The following is a 13,945-nucleotide window of genomic DNA, read 5'->3' on the forward strand; positions in this document are numbered from 1 at the left end:
ACACGAGCACCCGGTCACTAAAATTAATACAGGCAGCAGATGCATGTATGGTTACACCTGCCTAGGTCTAAAGAAACACCAAGAATTTTACAAGGACTGTTTAAAATCACTTATGTTGCACTGAGCACCAGTCACGGTTTATTTCATCCAGTTTATTACAAGTGTCTGATAAATAATTTTTTATGTCAATTAATTTTTTATGTCAAACAATTTATGAGTATTATATATATACTATTTCAACCGCACTGAGCACAAGTCACGTATTATATGTGGTTTTGAAACTTTATTGAATATATGTAGCACAGTCACTTTGGACGTTGCCAATTGAGATTTTCCCTATCCCTTCCACTCCCCCCCCCTCCACCCCCACTCAAGTGGATCACCTTTCATATGGTTATTTGGTTTATATGCAATTTATATGGTATCCATTAGTTTTATTTAGGACAGTGCCACACCCACTATTAACCCTTTATTCATTAGGCTATAATAAGATTACTAGGACCCTGAAACTGAGCCAAGACCATACAGCTGTTTAACAGGACAGGTTCTACTCAGAACAGGTCTTGCCATGGTCGACCAAAGAAGTTGAGTGCAAATGCTCAGCGTCATATCCAGAGGTTGTCCTTGGGAAATAGACTAATGAGTGCTGCCAGCATTGCTGCAGTTTTTGAAGGGGTGGGGGGTCAGCCTGTCAGTGCTCAGACCATAAGCCGCACGTTGCATCAAATTGGTCTGCGTGGCTGTCTTCCCAGAAGGAAGCCTCTTCTAAAGAAGATGCACAAGAAAGCCCACAAACAGTTTGCTGAAGACAAGCAGACTAGACATGGATTACTGGAACCATGTCCTGTTGTCTGATGAGACCAAGATAAACTTATTTGGTTCAGTTGGTGTCAAGCATGTGTGTTGGCAACCAGGTGATGAGTACAAAGACAAGTGTATCTTGTCTACAATCAAGCATGTTGGTGGGAGTGTCATGGTCTGGGGCTGCAAGAGTGCTGCCGGCACTGGGGAGCGACAGTTCATTGGGAGAACCATGAATGCCAACATGTACTGTGACATACTGAAGCAGAGCATGATCCCCTTCCTTCAGAGACTGGGCCACAGGGCAGTATTCCAATATAACAACCCCAAACACACCTCCAAGATGACCACTACCTTGCTAAAGAAGCTGAGGGTAAAGGTGATGGACTGGCCAAGCATGTCTCTAGCCCTAAACCCTATTGAGCATCTGTGAGGCATCCTCAAACGGAAGGTGGAGGAGCGCAAGGTCTCTAACATCCACCAGCTCAGTGATGTCGTCATGGAGGACTGGAAGAGGACTCCAGTGGCAACCTGTGAAGCTCTGGTGAACTTCATGCCCAGGAAGGTTATAGCAGTGCTGGAAAATAATGGTGACCACACAAAATATTGACACTTTGATCCCAATTTGGACATTTTCACTTTGGGGTGTACTCACTTTTGTTGCCAGCGGTTTAGACATTAATGGTTGTGTGTTGAGTTATTTTGAGGGGACAGCAAATTTACACTGTTATACAAGCTGTACACTCACTACTTTACATTGTAGCAAAGTATAATTTCTTTAGTGTTGCCATATGAAAAGATATAATAAAATAATGTGAGGGGTGTACTCACTTTTGTGAGATACTGTATATATAAATAAAATAATATATGCAGGTTTTAGCTCTGAACTTTTCCCTATTTTCCAAGGCACTTGCCAGGGCTGCTCTTTATCCCCAATCTTCTTTATCTTGGCCTTAGAGCCTCTCACTGTTGCAATTCAAGCAAACACCTCAGTTTTTGGTCTTGAGTTTGCAGACACCCAACCCAAAGTCATGCTTTTTGCTAATGACATTTTTTTGAATATTTACAATCCACGCATTACTCAACCAAACCTTTTTAACATCCTATTGGAATTCGTAGTTGTTTCAGGATTTACAGTGGGGACGGAAAGTATTCAGACCCCCTTAAATTTTTCACTCTTTGTTATATTGCAGCCATTTGCTAAAATCATTTAAATTCATTTTTTTCCTCATTAATGTACACACAGCACCCCATATTGACAGAAAAACACAGAATTGTTGACATTTTTGCAGATTTATTAAAAAAGAAAAACTGAAATATCGCATGGGCCTAAGTATTTAGACCCTTTGCTGTGACACTCATATATTTAACTCAGGTGCTGTCAATTTCCTCTGATCATCCTTGAGATGGTTCTACACCTTCATTTGAGTCCAGCTGTGTTTGATTATACTGATTGGACTTGATTAGGAAAGCCACACACCTGTCTATATAAGACCTTACAGCTCACAGTGCATGTCAGAGCAGATGAGAATCATGAGGTCAAAGGAACTGCCTGAAGAGCTCAGAGACAGAATTGTGGCAAGGCACAGATCTGGCCAAGGTTACAAAAAAATTTCTGCTGCACTTAAGGTTCCTAAGAGCACAGTGGCCTCCATAATCCTTAAATGGAAGACATTTGGGACGACCAGAACCCTTCCTAGAGCTGGCCGTCCGGCCAAACTGAGCTATCAGGGGAGAAGAGCCTTGGTGAGAGAGGTAAAGAAGAACCCAAAGATCACTGTGGCTGAGCTCCAGAGATGCAGTTGGAAGATGAGAGAAAGTTGTAGAAAGTCAACCACCACTGCTTTATGGCAGAGTGGCCCGACGGAAGTCTCTCCTCAGTGCAAGACACATGAAAGCCCGCATGGAGTTTGTTAAAAAAAACACCAGAAGGACTCCAAGATGGTGAGAAATAAGATTCTTTGGTCTGATGAGACCAAGATAGAACTTTTTGGCCTTAATTCTAAGTGGTATGTGTGGAGAAAACCAGGCACTGCTCATCACCTGTCCAATACAGTCCCAACAGTGAAGCATGGTGGTGGCAGCATTATGCTGTGGGGTGTTTTTCAGCTGCAGGGACAGGATGACTGGTTGCAATCGAGGGAAAGATGAATGCGGCCAAGTACAGGGATATCCTGGACAAAAACCTTCTCCAGACTGCTCAGGACCTCCAGACTGCTCAGGACTGGGCCGAAGGTTTACCTTCCAACAAGACAATGACCCTAAGCACACAGCTAAAATAACGAAGGAATGGCTTCACAACAATGCCGTGACTGTTCTTGACTGGCCCAGCCACAGCCCTGACTTAAACCCAATTGAGCATCTCTGGAGAGACCTAAAAATGGCTGTCCACCAACGTTTACCATCCAACCTGACAGAACTGGAGAGGATCTACAAGGAGGAATGGCAGAGGATCCCCAAATCCAGGTGTGAAAAACTTGTTGCATCTTTCCCAAAAAGACTCATGGCTGTATTAGATCAAAAGGGTGCTTCTACTAAATACTGAGCAAAGAGTCTGAATACTTAGGACCATGTGATATTTCAGTTTTTTTTTTTTTTAATAAATCTGCAAAAATTTCAACAATTCTGTGTTTTTCTGTCAATGCGGGGTGCTGTGTGTACATTACTGAGGAAAAAATGAACTTAAATGATTTTAGCAAATGGCTGCAAGATAACAGAGTAAAAAATTTAAGGGGGTCTGACTACTTTCCGTCCCCACTGTAAGTCAACATAGCTAAGTCCAAAGCTTTAAATATCACTCTAAACCCCCAATTATGCACCAGGAGAACTACCACTGCACTTGACCCTTCAGCCTTACCTCACTTAGGCATCAATATCCCCCCTCATTTGGTTCCCTATACAAAGCACACTAAATATTCCTTATCATGGAACTCTCAAGTCTAATAACTGTCTGCCATTCTTTCCCTGTGTTCTGGTTTGGCAGGGGACACACTAGCAAAATGTCATATCTCCCTAAACCTCTTTATTTTAGGGATTTAAAAATGTCCATACCCAGATATATTCTTAGATTGAACAGGGGAAAATCGTAAAATTTGTATGGGGCTTGCAGAGATTGAGTAAGCAGACTAGAAACACACTCTCAGCATCTTTCCAGGCTAGAGAATATAGTGTAATCCCTTGCGCCACTAAGTGAACAAACAAATAAAATCAAATATAAGTGAATAGAATATAATCAAATATAAGTGGATAGAATATACATGCAAATTGCTGCTAGACCTTTAGTGTACACAGTGCACAAAAAAAAATGGGTATAAAGGTAATAGTGATCAGCGCAACTTCCTATAATTGGATAACATACACTGAAATGATTACTGTGACAAAATCCATCAAAAAATGCACAAAAATTATAATGATAACGGTCAGTCAATTGCTGTGAAAGAAAGTCCTTTTCAAACAATGTGCCAAAATTCCTGTGAGGTAAGAGCTCTGGGAGCATTAAATTCACACGAAGATCACATATAGAAGAATCATTCATTACAAGAATTGTTTTTCACAAGATTTGTAGATCACGGGAATTTTGGCACATTGTTTGAAAAGGACTTTCTTTCACAGCAATTGACTGATCATTATTATAATTTTTGTGCATTTTTTGATGGATTTTGTCACAGTAATGATTTCAGTGTATGTTATCCAATTATAGGAAGTTGCGCTGATCACTATTACATTTATACCCATCTTTCCAGGCTAAATCAGAACATCAAGTGTGGTCCAACATTATGTTCAGCTTCCTATCCCAAGCTATAACAGTCCAGAAATGATCGATCCAGGTATATGATTTAATCAGAGCTATTCTCAACAAAAAATCTAATCCATAACCCTTGGGAAGCCTTACTTCATAGACCTATTTCTGACCTCACCATACGCAATAGGAGTCTCTAGCCAGGCCCCCCGACACTCGTTTTCCCTCCCTCCCCCTTCCTAGACTCCCTCCTACTTCTTCTGTATCCTATTACTCTCTACATCTTACATTTAGGCTGGCATTAACCCTCTCTCCCCTTCCCTGGCCCTTACTCAACTGCCCTAATTTTTGCCAAATTACCTCTGAAGTCCACTTTAATATCCTGAACCCTAGGCAGCTATACACAGAGATCTTGACCCACACATTGTAGACCCCATTGTGTGCAGGTAGTATAGTACAGATACATCCCCCCCCCCCGTTCCCACCCAACCAACAATTATCTATATCCTTAGGTTTCCCCTGCTGGAATTTGCCTTTAGCATGTCTAGTTGACGGCATGTATATTCTTCTATTCATTTGTACTTGCAGCACTTGATATCTGAAATGTTAATATATAATTTGTTTGCTCTGCCTTCATTGTATCAAACCTTATCAAAATTCCAATTGGCTGGTATAGCATTGCTCTTTGCTTTATTCAGTAAGCTTACAGTACAGGAGATTTTTCCTTACCTGTATCTGAAATTGGAACCCTTACTACACAGGAAAGGCCTTGTTTTGCACTTAGGCTCTTCAGACAGACGAAAGAAGGCATGATATTCCACACAGGTTTTCCAGAAGGCTTTACAGGCATCCCGAGTAACCATAGTGAATTCCAGGGTATCCTTGCATAAGGTCTGCAAAATTCAATGATTGTCAGACTTTTAGGATACTGAAAAGATGATCAACACATAGTATTTCCCTTTGTAAATACTTTTTATGCAATGCATTATTATACAGCCCCAGATCCAACAAAGCATCTCAAAGAATTATTGTTTTTGTTTCTGTGGTCACCTTTCCCCAGAGGGAAGGGGGGTGGTAAAAACAAGTCATTACTGCACATGCCAATTTCATTGTTCACTAAGTTAATTTGCTCTGTGTGCTACTTTAGTAATACATTTAACCACTTGCTTACTGGGCACTTAAACCCCCCTCCTGTCCAGACCAATTTTCAGCTTTCAGCAGATGCACTTTGAATGACAATTGTGCAGTCATAAAACACTGTACCCAAATGAAATTTTTATCATTTTTTTCCAAACAAATAGAGCTTTCTTTTGGTGGTATTTGATCGCCTCTGCGGTTTTAATTTTTTGTTAAAATTTTTTTTAAAAGACCGATTTTTTTTTTTTTTTTGTAATTATATTTTGTTATGAAATTTTGCAAACGGGTAATTTTGCTCCTTCATTGATGTACGCTGATGAGGTGGCACTGATGGGTGGGCACTGATGGGTGGCAGTGATGAGCATTGATCGGTACTTGTTAGTTACACTGATAGGCAGCACTGCTAGCTGGCACTGATTGGCACCACTGGTGGGCATTGATAGGTGGCACTTGTGGGCATTGATAGGTGGCACTGTGGGTACTGGCAGGTGGCAATGGCAGGTGGCACTGGTAGGGGGTAGTGGTGGGCACAGATGCCTTTGGGACCGATGTCCCTTGCACATAAGCCAGTGATCCACTTTTTTTTCTCCTCGCGTTGTCAGCGTGAGGAGAAAAAAAAAATCGATTATCGAGCTTTTGTTTACATCATGTGATCAGCTGTCATTGGCTGACAGCTGATCACGTAGTAAGGGGCCGGGATCGGCTCCTTACTCGGATCTGTGATCACCTGAGTCTCAGTGACTCGTGATCACAGAGCGCACCCTGCAGGGCGCCCGCAGGGAGCGTGCAAAGGGGAGGCTGTCATATGACGGCCTCCCAGAAATTCAGGTCCGCGGTGTGGCTGTCATTCAGCATTAGCGCAGACGCCAAGTGGGTAAACAATATTTAGGATTATTTCCTGCGTTGTTTAAATTGGCACAATTTCATACCACTGGGCTGGTGCCTTTAGAGCTTGCAAAGAATTATGGACTATTCTACTCCAGGAAAAGATAGGATTTTGCTGGTTGAAGTAATGCTGGGTTAAATCAAAGAACAATAAAAAAAGAAAGCTGCTTCCACTGTGGATACCTTACAAGCACATAGTAAATACATTGCATCGTCTAATAAGAGATATTCTACAACTTAGCATGAACAAACAACTTAGGAAATGCTCACATCAATATGGGGATGAAGTTTGATCAGGAAATGTTTCCTTTTGAAGCTCAGCTTTCTGATAGTAGCCCAGTTGAAGGTATTTATTTTAGTGTTTCCCTAGAAAATGAAAAAAGAGAAAAAATGATTTCAAGTGAACCTAAACTTAGGCAACCCTATTTTTTAAAGAAAGACAAATCAGTTATAGCACTTACAGTGGGCATTCTGTTTCTGCTTTTTCCAAGCCCCACTTTATCATCTATTCAGCATTGCTGTGTGGCTATAAAGTAGCTGCTATACTATTGGAAACATAACTTTGTCCCTGGGCAGCACTCCCAGTTCTTAGAACCAGCCTCTAATCACATCATTGTAAACCAGTGATCAGCAATGGGCAGGATATGCCTCTTATTTCAAATACATAAAAGGCTCTTGTAAAAGTAGAATACAGAACTATACCTAAGCACTGTCACATGTGCAGGGGGGATCTGCTGCTTTTAATCAGAAATAATATGCGAACAGGATTTTTATACCTCATTTATGCGACCATGTAACATCAAACATCGTCAAAAATTACATATTTGTTCAGGGGGTAGCACAGGTAAATGCGATCACCTGTGCTACACGCTGCACCAATGCTCTCATTTTTTGGATGTGTATGGCCCTGCTCGACTGTGTAAATAACACCTAATTTTTCTAATTGGATAGCCACACTTTAATTTTAAGTATAGATTTGATTTTAATAATTTAAATGACAGGACAACTAAAACGGTAGATTGGCAAATATAAAGCTTGATGTACATTACATTTATGTGTATTGTTTACTCATCTACAGCCTTAAAGTGGTTGTTAAGCCACTGTAATATAATTCTCTTATTCCCTATGTATCATAAGATCATGTGTCCCTGTGCTTGTGTAATATAAAAGTCAGCCGATCTGTAACAATATAAGCTCCACTCCGGGCGCACCGCTGATTGCTCTCCTCTCTTCTGTTTCGGCTCACAGCTGAAGTGGGTGGGGCTGAGCTGTCCCGCTGACGTCAGCTGGGGAGGCAGGGGAGAGAGAGAGACGACGATCAGCTGGCACCGGGAGCCGTTTATACAGGTACAGATCGGTGGAGTTTTTACATTACACAGGGACAGATGTTCTAACGATACAGAGGGGATAAGAAGATTTATGATAGGTAAGACAGGAGAGGGGGGGGGGGGAGGACAGAGGACACAGACAGGGAGAGCTGCGGCTGATGAAATCATGCAAATAGACCACGGTATCAGGGGCTTAGCAGTCATGATTATCGTGGTCTGTTTGCAGGGGGGAGGGTATAGCCAGGCAGGATCAGACAGGTTTTTTAGGGTATACAGGGGGCCAAATGACACAGCACAAGCACTGTGCTGTATAATATGCTTTAAGGGAACAGGATCAGGTTATTTGTTAACCCAAAAAAAGCTTTAAAGCTTTTGAAACTGCTACATCTTGCCACTTTGTGTCACTTGTGTTGGGGGATTTCACCTTAGATAGAAATGGATCTGATACCTACAGTATACCATGAAAATTAATAGCCAACAGTACCAATCTGTGGATGAAGGGCACCAAGTTAGGTGTAAATGAATATGTGAACAGGAAGTGACTCCTGCCTTCCCTAAACTTGAGGTTGGTTGCCGTTTAAAGTTAAACTCCAAGACACAAACAAATTTCATACATCATAAAATATATTTTTTTTTCAAAGCAAGTAGTGCATGTACCTTTATGTGACTTGGCATTAGTCTCTTGCAGTCTCTGTCTACCCAGAGCCCAGAGCCCAGGGCTTTATTGTGTGACAGAGCTCTGTAAGTCTCAGGACTGGATGGACAGAACTGAAAATCGTTTTGCAGGTAAAACAACCCCTCTATCAGCTTTAAAAAATACTCCCAACTGTAACAGAGAGTTCATGGCCTCAGTGGCGTTGCTATGGGGGTGCGGCCCACTCCGGGTGACACCCTCCAGAAGGGTGACACCGGGGCCGCCACTAAACACTACTATAGCTTGCAGCGGAGCGGTGTGTGCAGGGCATCCAGCAGTGCGAGGGAAGCTGCCTATAACATTCCAACTTCAGGTTAAGCTGTCACTCGGGGATCTCCAATATCTCCCGAGGCAGCCGAAGTTGGTGGGCGGAGCTGAGGGTGTGGCCGTGCCGCCTCCTCCACTCCTCCCACAGACCCCTTCACACTGGCTGATCCTGCAGCTGAAGGAGTTAGAGGCCAGGACACAGCAGACCTGACCAAGTCTTCATCTGCAGGCATGAGGCATGCTGTAAGTTACTGCACAGCACACTCTCACTGCATAGATTCCTAACCTGCTCTATACCACCTCAACCTGACCTGTGTTATCCGAACCTGGACTGTGCCACTCCAACCTGCCCTGTACCACCCCATTCTGCCCTGTGCCACCCCAACCTGCTCTATACCACTCCAACCTGCCCTGTGCTACCCACACCTGCCCTATACCACCCCAACCTGCCCTGTACCACCCCAACCTGCCCTGTGCCACTCCAACCTGCCCTGTGCCACCCCAACCTCCTTTGTACCACCCCAACCTGCCCTGTGCGCCACTCCAACCTGCCCTGTGCCACTCCAACCTGCCCCGTGCCACCCCAACCTGCCCTATACCACTCCAACCTGCCCTGTGCCAGCCTAACTTGCCCTGTGCCACCCTAACTTGCCCTGTACCACCCCCATTTGTCCTGTACCACTCCAACCTGCCCTGTGCCACCCCAACCTGCCCTATACCACTCCAACCTGCCCTATGCCGCTCCAACCTGCCCTGTGCCGCTCCAACCTGCCCTGTGCCACCCCAACCTGCCCTGTTCCATTCCAACCTGTCCTATACCACTCCAACCTGCCATGTGCCACTCCAACCTGCCCTGTACCAGCCCAACCTGCCCTGTGCCACCCCAACCTGCCCTGTGCCACCCCAACCTGCTCTATACCACTCCAACCTGCCCTGTGCCACTCCAACCTACCCTGTGCCACCCCAACATGCCCTGTGTCACCCCAACCTGCCCTGTGTCACCCCAACCTGCCCTATACCACCCCAACCTTCCCTGTGCCACCCCAACCTGCCCTGTGCCACCCCAACCTGCCCTGTGCCATCCCAACCTGCCCTATACCACCCCAACCTGCCATGTGCCACCCCAACCTGCCTTTTACCACACCAACCTGCCCTATACCACTCCAACCTGCCCTGTACCACCCCAGTCTGCCAATATACCACCCTAACCTGCCAATATACCACCCCAACCTGCCACTATACCACTCTATACTACCCTAACCTGCCCTGTGCCACCCTAACCTGCCCTATACAACCCCAACCTGCCGCTATACCACCCCAATATGCCAATATACCACCCTATACTACCCTAACCTACCACTATATCACCATACACTATAATTTACAGGGGCCGGTTTGGGGTGCGCCCCATAACTGTGCGCTACATGCAGGGTGCTGGGCAGCCCAGACAGGAGGGGGTGACACCATGTTTTACCGCACCAGGTGATACCAACCCTAGTGATGCCACTGCATGGCGGCCTGCCTTTAAAAGGACAAACCACAACTGTAAAACCTTAAAATTCTTGAAGCATTTATGGCATGTTTTATTTACAAAATTAACAAGACAGAGTGACATAACCAACATTCAGAATAAAGGTCCAGTTATCTAAAATATTTAATTTGGTCCGAGATTGTAGTAAAGTGCCCTTATATAATACTTCCTAGTAATAGGCCTACACATGATTGTACTGACCCGTATCACTAGGACTCCCATATGAGCAACTGCAAGATTGATTTGCATGTTCTCTCCATCGATGGCCTGATGAGATTTGATTCCATACATGTCCAGTTTCCGAGCTATGTCTAACAGCTGCATGTCTGCCTCTGCTGGTGATTTCCCTCTGTAAGAAAAGCATACCTAGTAAAGGCTGTCATCCGAACTATACTACCGTAGCAATGACCAATTCCAGTATAGACCTTTTATGCTCCAAATTGTATAATCAAGAGTAGATTTACATTGATAAAAATAAACATTTGTGCTCCAAATCTGTCTCTTCTAGTACACCTGTCAATTTTACACAGAAGGTTTTCTTCCTTTTTGAGTCCTGCTTTAGGTCTCTTGTACACAGGCATTTGAGATCCTGCAACTTATACCGTACAAGTGTATGCAAAAGAAAAAAAAGGAAATTTTCTATTCTTTGCATACGACCGTAAACTATACTTGTGTTTATGCAAACACTGGCATATGCCTGAGTACATTGGTGCACAGCCAATCATGTCTATGGGTACACACAACACCTGGACTCTGAGTGGGGGAAATACTCTGAAACGTAAGGTGCACGGACACCCATGTCTGCAAGGCCTAGAGAAGAGCAAGTGGCAATATTTTAACAAGTGGACCCTTGAGTAACTTTACAAGTCTACTTCAGTACATTCCTGGAATATCACATTATACAGCAACAGTATAACCTCTTATAATTAAGAATAAGCCCTTGCTCTCCGGTCAAGTGACTTTGTCCTGGGTGAGGTGATATCATCAGCCTGCTAAAGGCAGGAGGAAGCATTTCCTTAGTCCTCTCTCCCCTGGTTTTCAGATATTGTAACTCTGCAGCAAGCCACAAGATGAAAGCAGAGGTCTGATCTGTGGCAGACATTGGTGAAAGCTTTATTTTACCCAGGTAACGATAAATAAAACCAGAAGTAGTTATTTACATTTAGCTGGACTTGATCTGTAACGTTTCACCACTCATCCGAGTGGCTTCCTCGGTTCTCTAGTTTCAGGAACATGATAAATGAGGTAACACATTCAACACTACTGAACAAGTCCAACTGTAGGTGACTAACAGCTACTAGTCATTTTGGTCCCACATTGGCCTGGTGGCTTTTCCTGTTTTCCAAGGTCTTACATTAAAAGGGGTTTTCATTTAATGAATACAAAGAGATTTTGACTTACACATGTCGCTGATAATATTTAAGGATCTTGTTGTCCAGATACTCCTGGTTTGGCAAGTACTGATTCTGTTCCAAATGTTTCTTGGCAGTTTCCTCTTCATAATCTCCCAACTCAGCTACAGTAGCAAAAAAAACAAAAGAACATGCAAATTCCTTCCAGCAGACACATATTGTACCCTTAGCTCTGAGAGAAATCCCAACCTGCATCTTGGAACAGTGCAATAGAAATAAAATATTACTTACCCTGAATGATGTAAGATGTCATTAAGGCACCACTGTTGTCATTACAAGGTAGTTTCCCAGATGCTAGATCTTTTTTTATTTGTAAAGCGAAGAGATACCTGAAAAAATACATTGTATAACAAATATATGGTACACTCCTCTCACCTGTATTTTAACAAAACTTAATAAAAAATGCAGCCTGACCAATCACATGGGATGCTGGGCTCCTGCTCCATATGGGCTCCTGCTCCATACGGAAAGCAATTCTTGTACTACTGACCAGCTTGTTTGCCCAAATCTTTGCACTGTATGTAGAAGATCAGTTTGGAATGGTTCTCTTTAACCATCTAAATACAGTGCATTTTCACCCCCTTCCTGCCCAAGCCATTTTTCAGCTTTCAGCGTTGTCACACTTTGAATGACAATTGCACGGTCATGCAACACTGTACCCAAATGAAATTGTTATCATTTTTTCCCCACAAATAGACTTTCTTTTGGTGGTATTTGATCACCTCTGCGGTTTTAATTTTTTGCGCTATAAACAAAAGAAGAGTGACAAGTTTGAAAAAAAAAAAAACGCAATATTTTTTACGTTTTGCTATCATAAATATCCAATTTTTTTTTTTATTTTAATTTTTCCTCAGTTTAGGCCGATATGTATTCTTCTACATATTTTTGGTAAAAAAATCGCATTAAGCGTATATTGATTGGTTTGCGCAAAAGTTATAGCGTCTACAAAATAGAGGATAGATTTATAGCATTTTTATTTTATTTTTATTTTTTTACTAGTAATGGCGGCAATCTACGATTTTACGATTCTAACTGTAGGGGGAGGAAATTCACAATGGGAGGAGACCGATCGGTGTTCCTCTACTGGGAACACACCATCGGTCTCCTCTCCTCTGACAGGACCATGGATCTGTGTGTTTACACACACAGATCCACGGTCCTGCTGTGTTACCGGGCAATCGCAGGTGCCCGGCGGACAACGCGGCTGCCAGGCACGCGCACCAAGTCCCCAGTGACACGGCGGGCCGAGAAGGCGAGGGCGTCATATGACACCCTCCCAGAACGAGAGCCGCGCCGCCTGGCTGACATATGACAGCCGGCGGGCGGCAAGCGGTTAAAGACCAACTTTAGCTTTAGCTACATGTTACTCCACCTGACCCCAGAAGGGATCCCCTGTGACAGCGTGCAGGCCCTCCACCCGGTTGCTGCTGCCACCACATTTGCAGTTGGGTTGGCTATGTGGGGCTCTGCTGACACAGCAATGTCATTCGTTCACAGAGATCTGTGAATGAACTACAAGTCCTGTCTTCCACCAAAGCATGCAAATCCAGAGATCCCGATTGCCTTTTATTGTTAACAGTAATAACACCAAAGACACCAACATGAGGTCACGTAGACGCGTTTCACACATACATCTTGTGCTTAATCATTACCTGCCACCAAAGCAAACAGACTTGTAATTCTCAATGGAACGTGAGTGCAGTAATTACTGCATTCATAGAGCTAAGGTGTGAATGCAGTATTAGAGTCTTTGTTAAGATCTTTGAGAATGAATTACAGCACAGTACAAGCAGCAAGAGAAGTAAAGGATGGCTTGTTATCAAGTTATTTTATTGCCTTTTAAATATTTAATGGTACTTTATAGATCATAGTCTAGGCACAGGCACTTTAAGTTTATTTAGACTTTCAGAGCTGATCCATGTATCAAACTGTGCCTTCCACACATGGACAATCACAGGCTATAGCCAGGAATGCTTTAGGTGTGTTATGTCAAACAAGGATAGTGTCCTGATTGAGGCATATTACATTAAAAAACACAAAAGTAAATAGAACGTATTACCTAGTTAACTCACTCCGCAGTTGTCCCGGGTCCACTGGGAAGAACTTAACCATGAATTTGAAAATGGTTTCCTTAGGATCTTAAAGAAAAAG

At 43.4% G+C, this 13,945-nt stretch overlaps 1 protein-coding gene across 3 annotated transcripts in view; it reads right to left on the minus strand.

Moving 5' to 3' along the window:
* Positions 1-13,945, minus strand: part of FRMD7 (FERM domain containing 7) — a 103,511-nt gene that overhangs the window by 36,932 nt on the left and 52,634 nt on the right. For all 3 annotated transcript variants that reach the window (XM_073599165.1, XM_073599164.1, XM_073599166.1), the window contains 6 exons: positions 13,854-13,932; positions 12,026-12,123; positions 11,784-11,898; positions 10,584-10,731; positions 6,833-6,928; positions 5,270-5,433 (listed from right to left, as the gene is read on the minus strand). In XM_073599165.1, the coding sequence (XP_073455266.1) occupies positions 5,270-5,433; positions 6,833-6,928; positions 10,584-10,731; positions 11,784-11,898; positions 12,026-12,123; positions 13,854-13,932 (700 nt within the window). The remainder of the gene's footprint in view (positions 1-5,269; positions 5,434-6,832; positions 6,929-10,583; positions 10,732-11,783; positions 11,899-12,025; positions 12,124-13,853; positions 13,933-13,945) is intronic.

Source organism: Aquarana catesbeiana, linkage group LG09 (genome assembly GCF_042186555.1).
Source record: "Aquarana catesbeiana isolate 2022-GZ linkage group LG09, ASM4218655v1, whole genome shotgun sequence".
Lineage (NCBI taxonomy): Eukaryota > Metazoa > Chordata > Amphibia > Anura > Ranidae > Aquarana > Aquarana catesbeiana.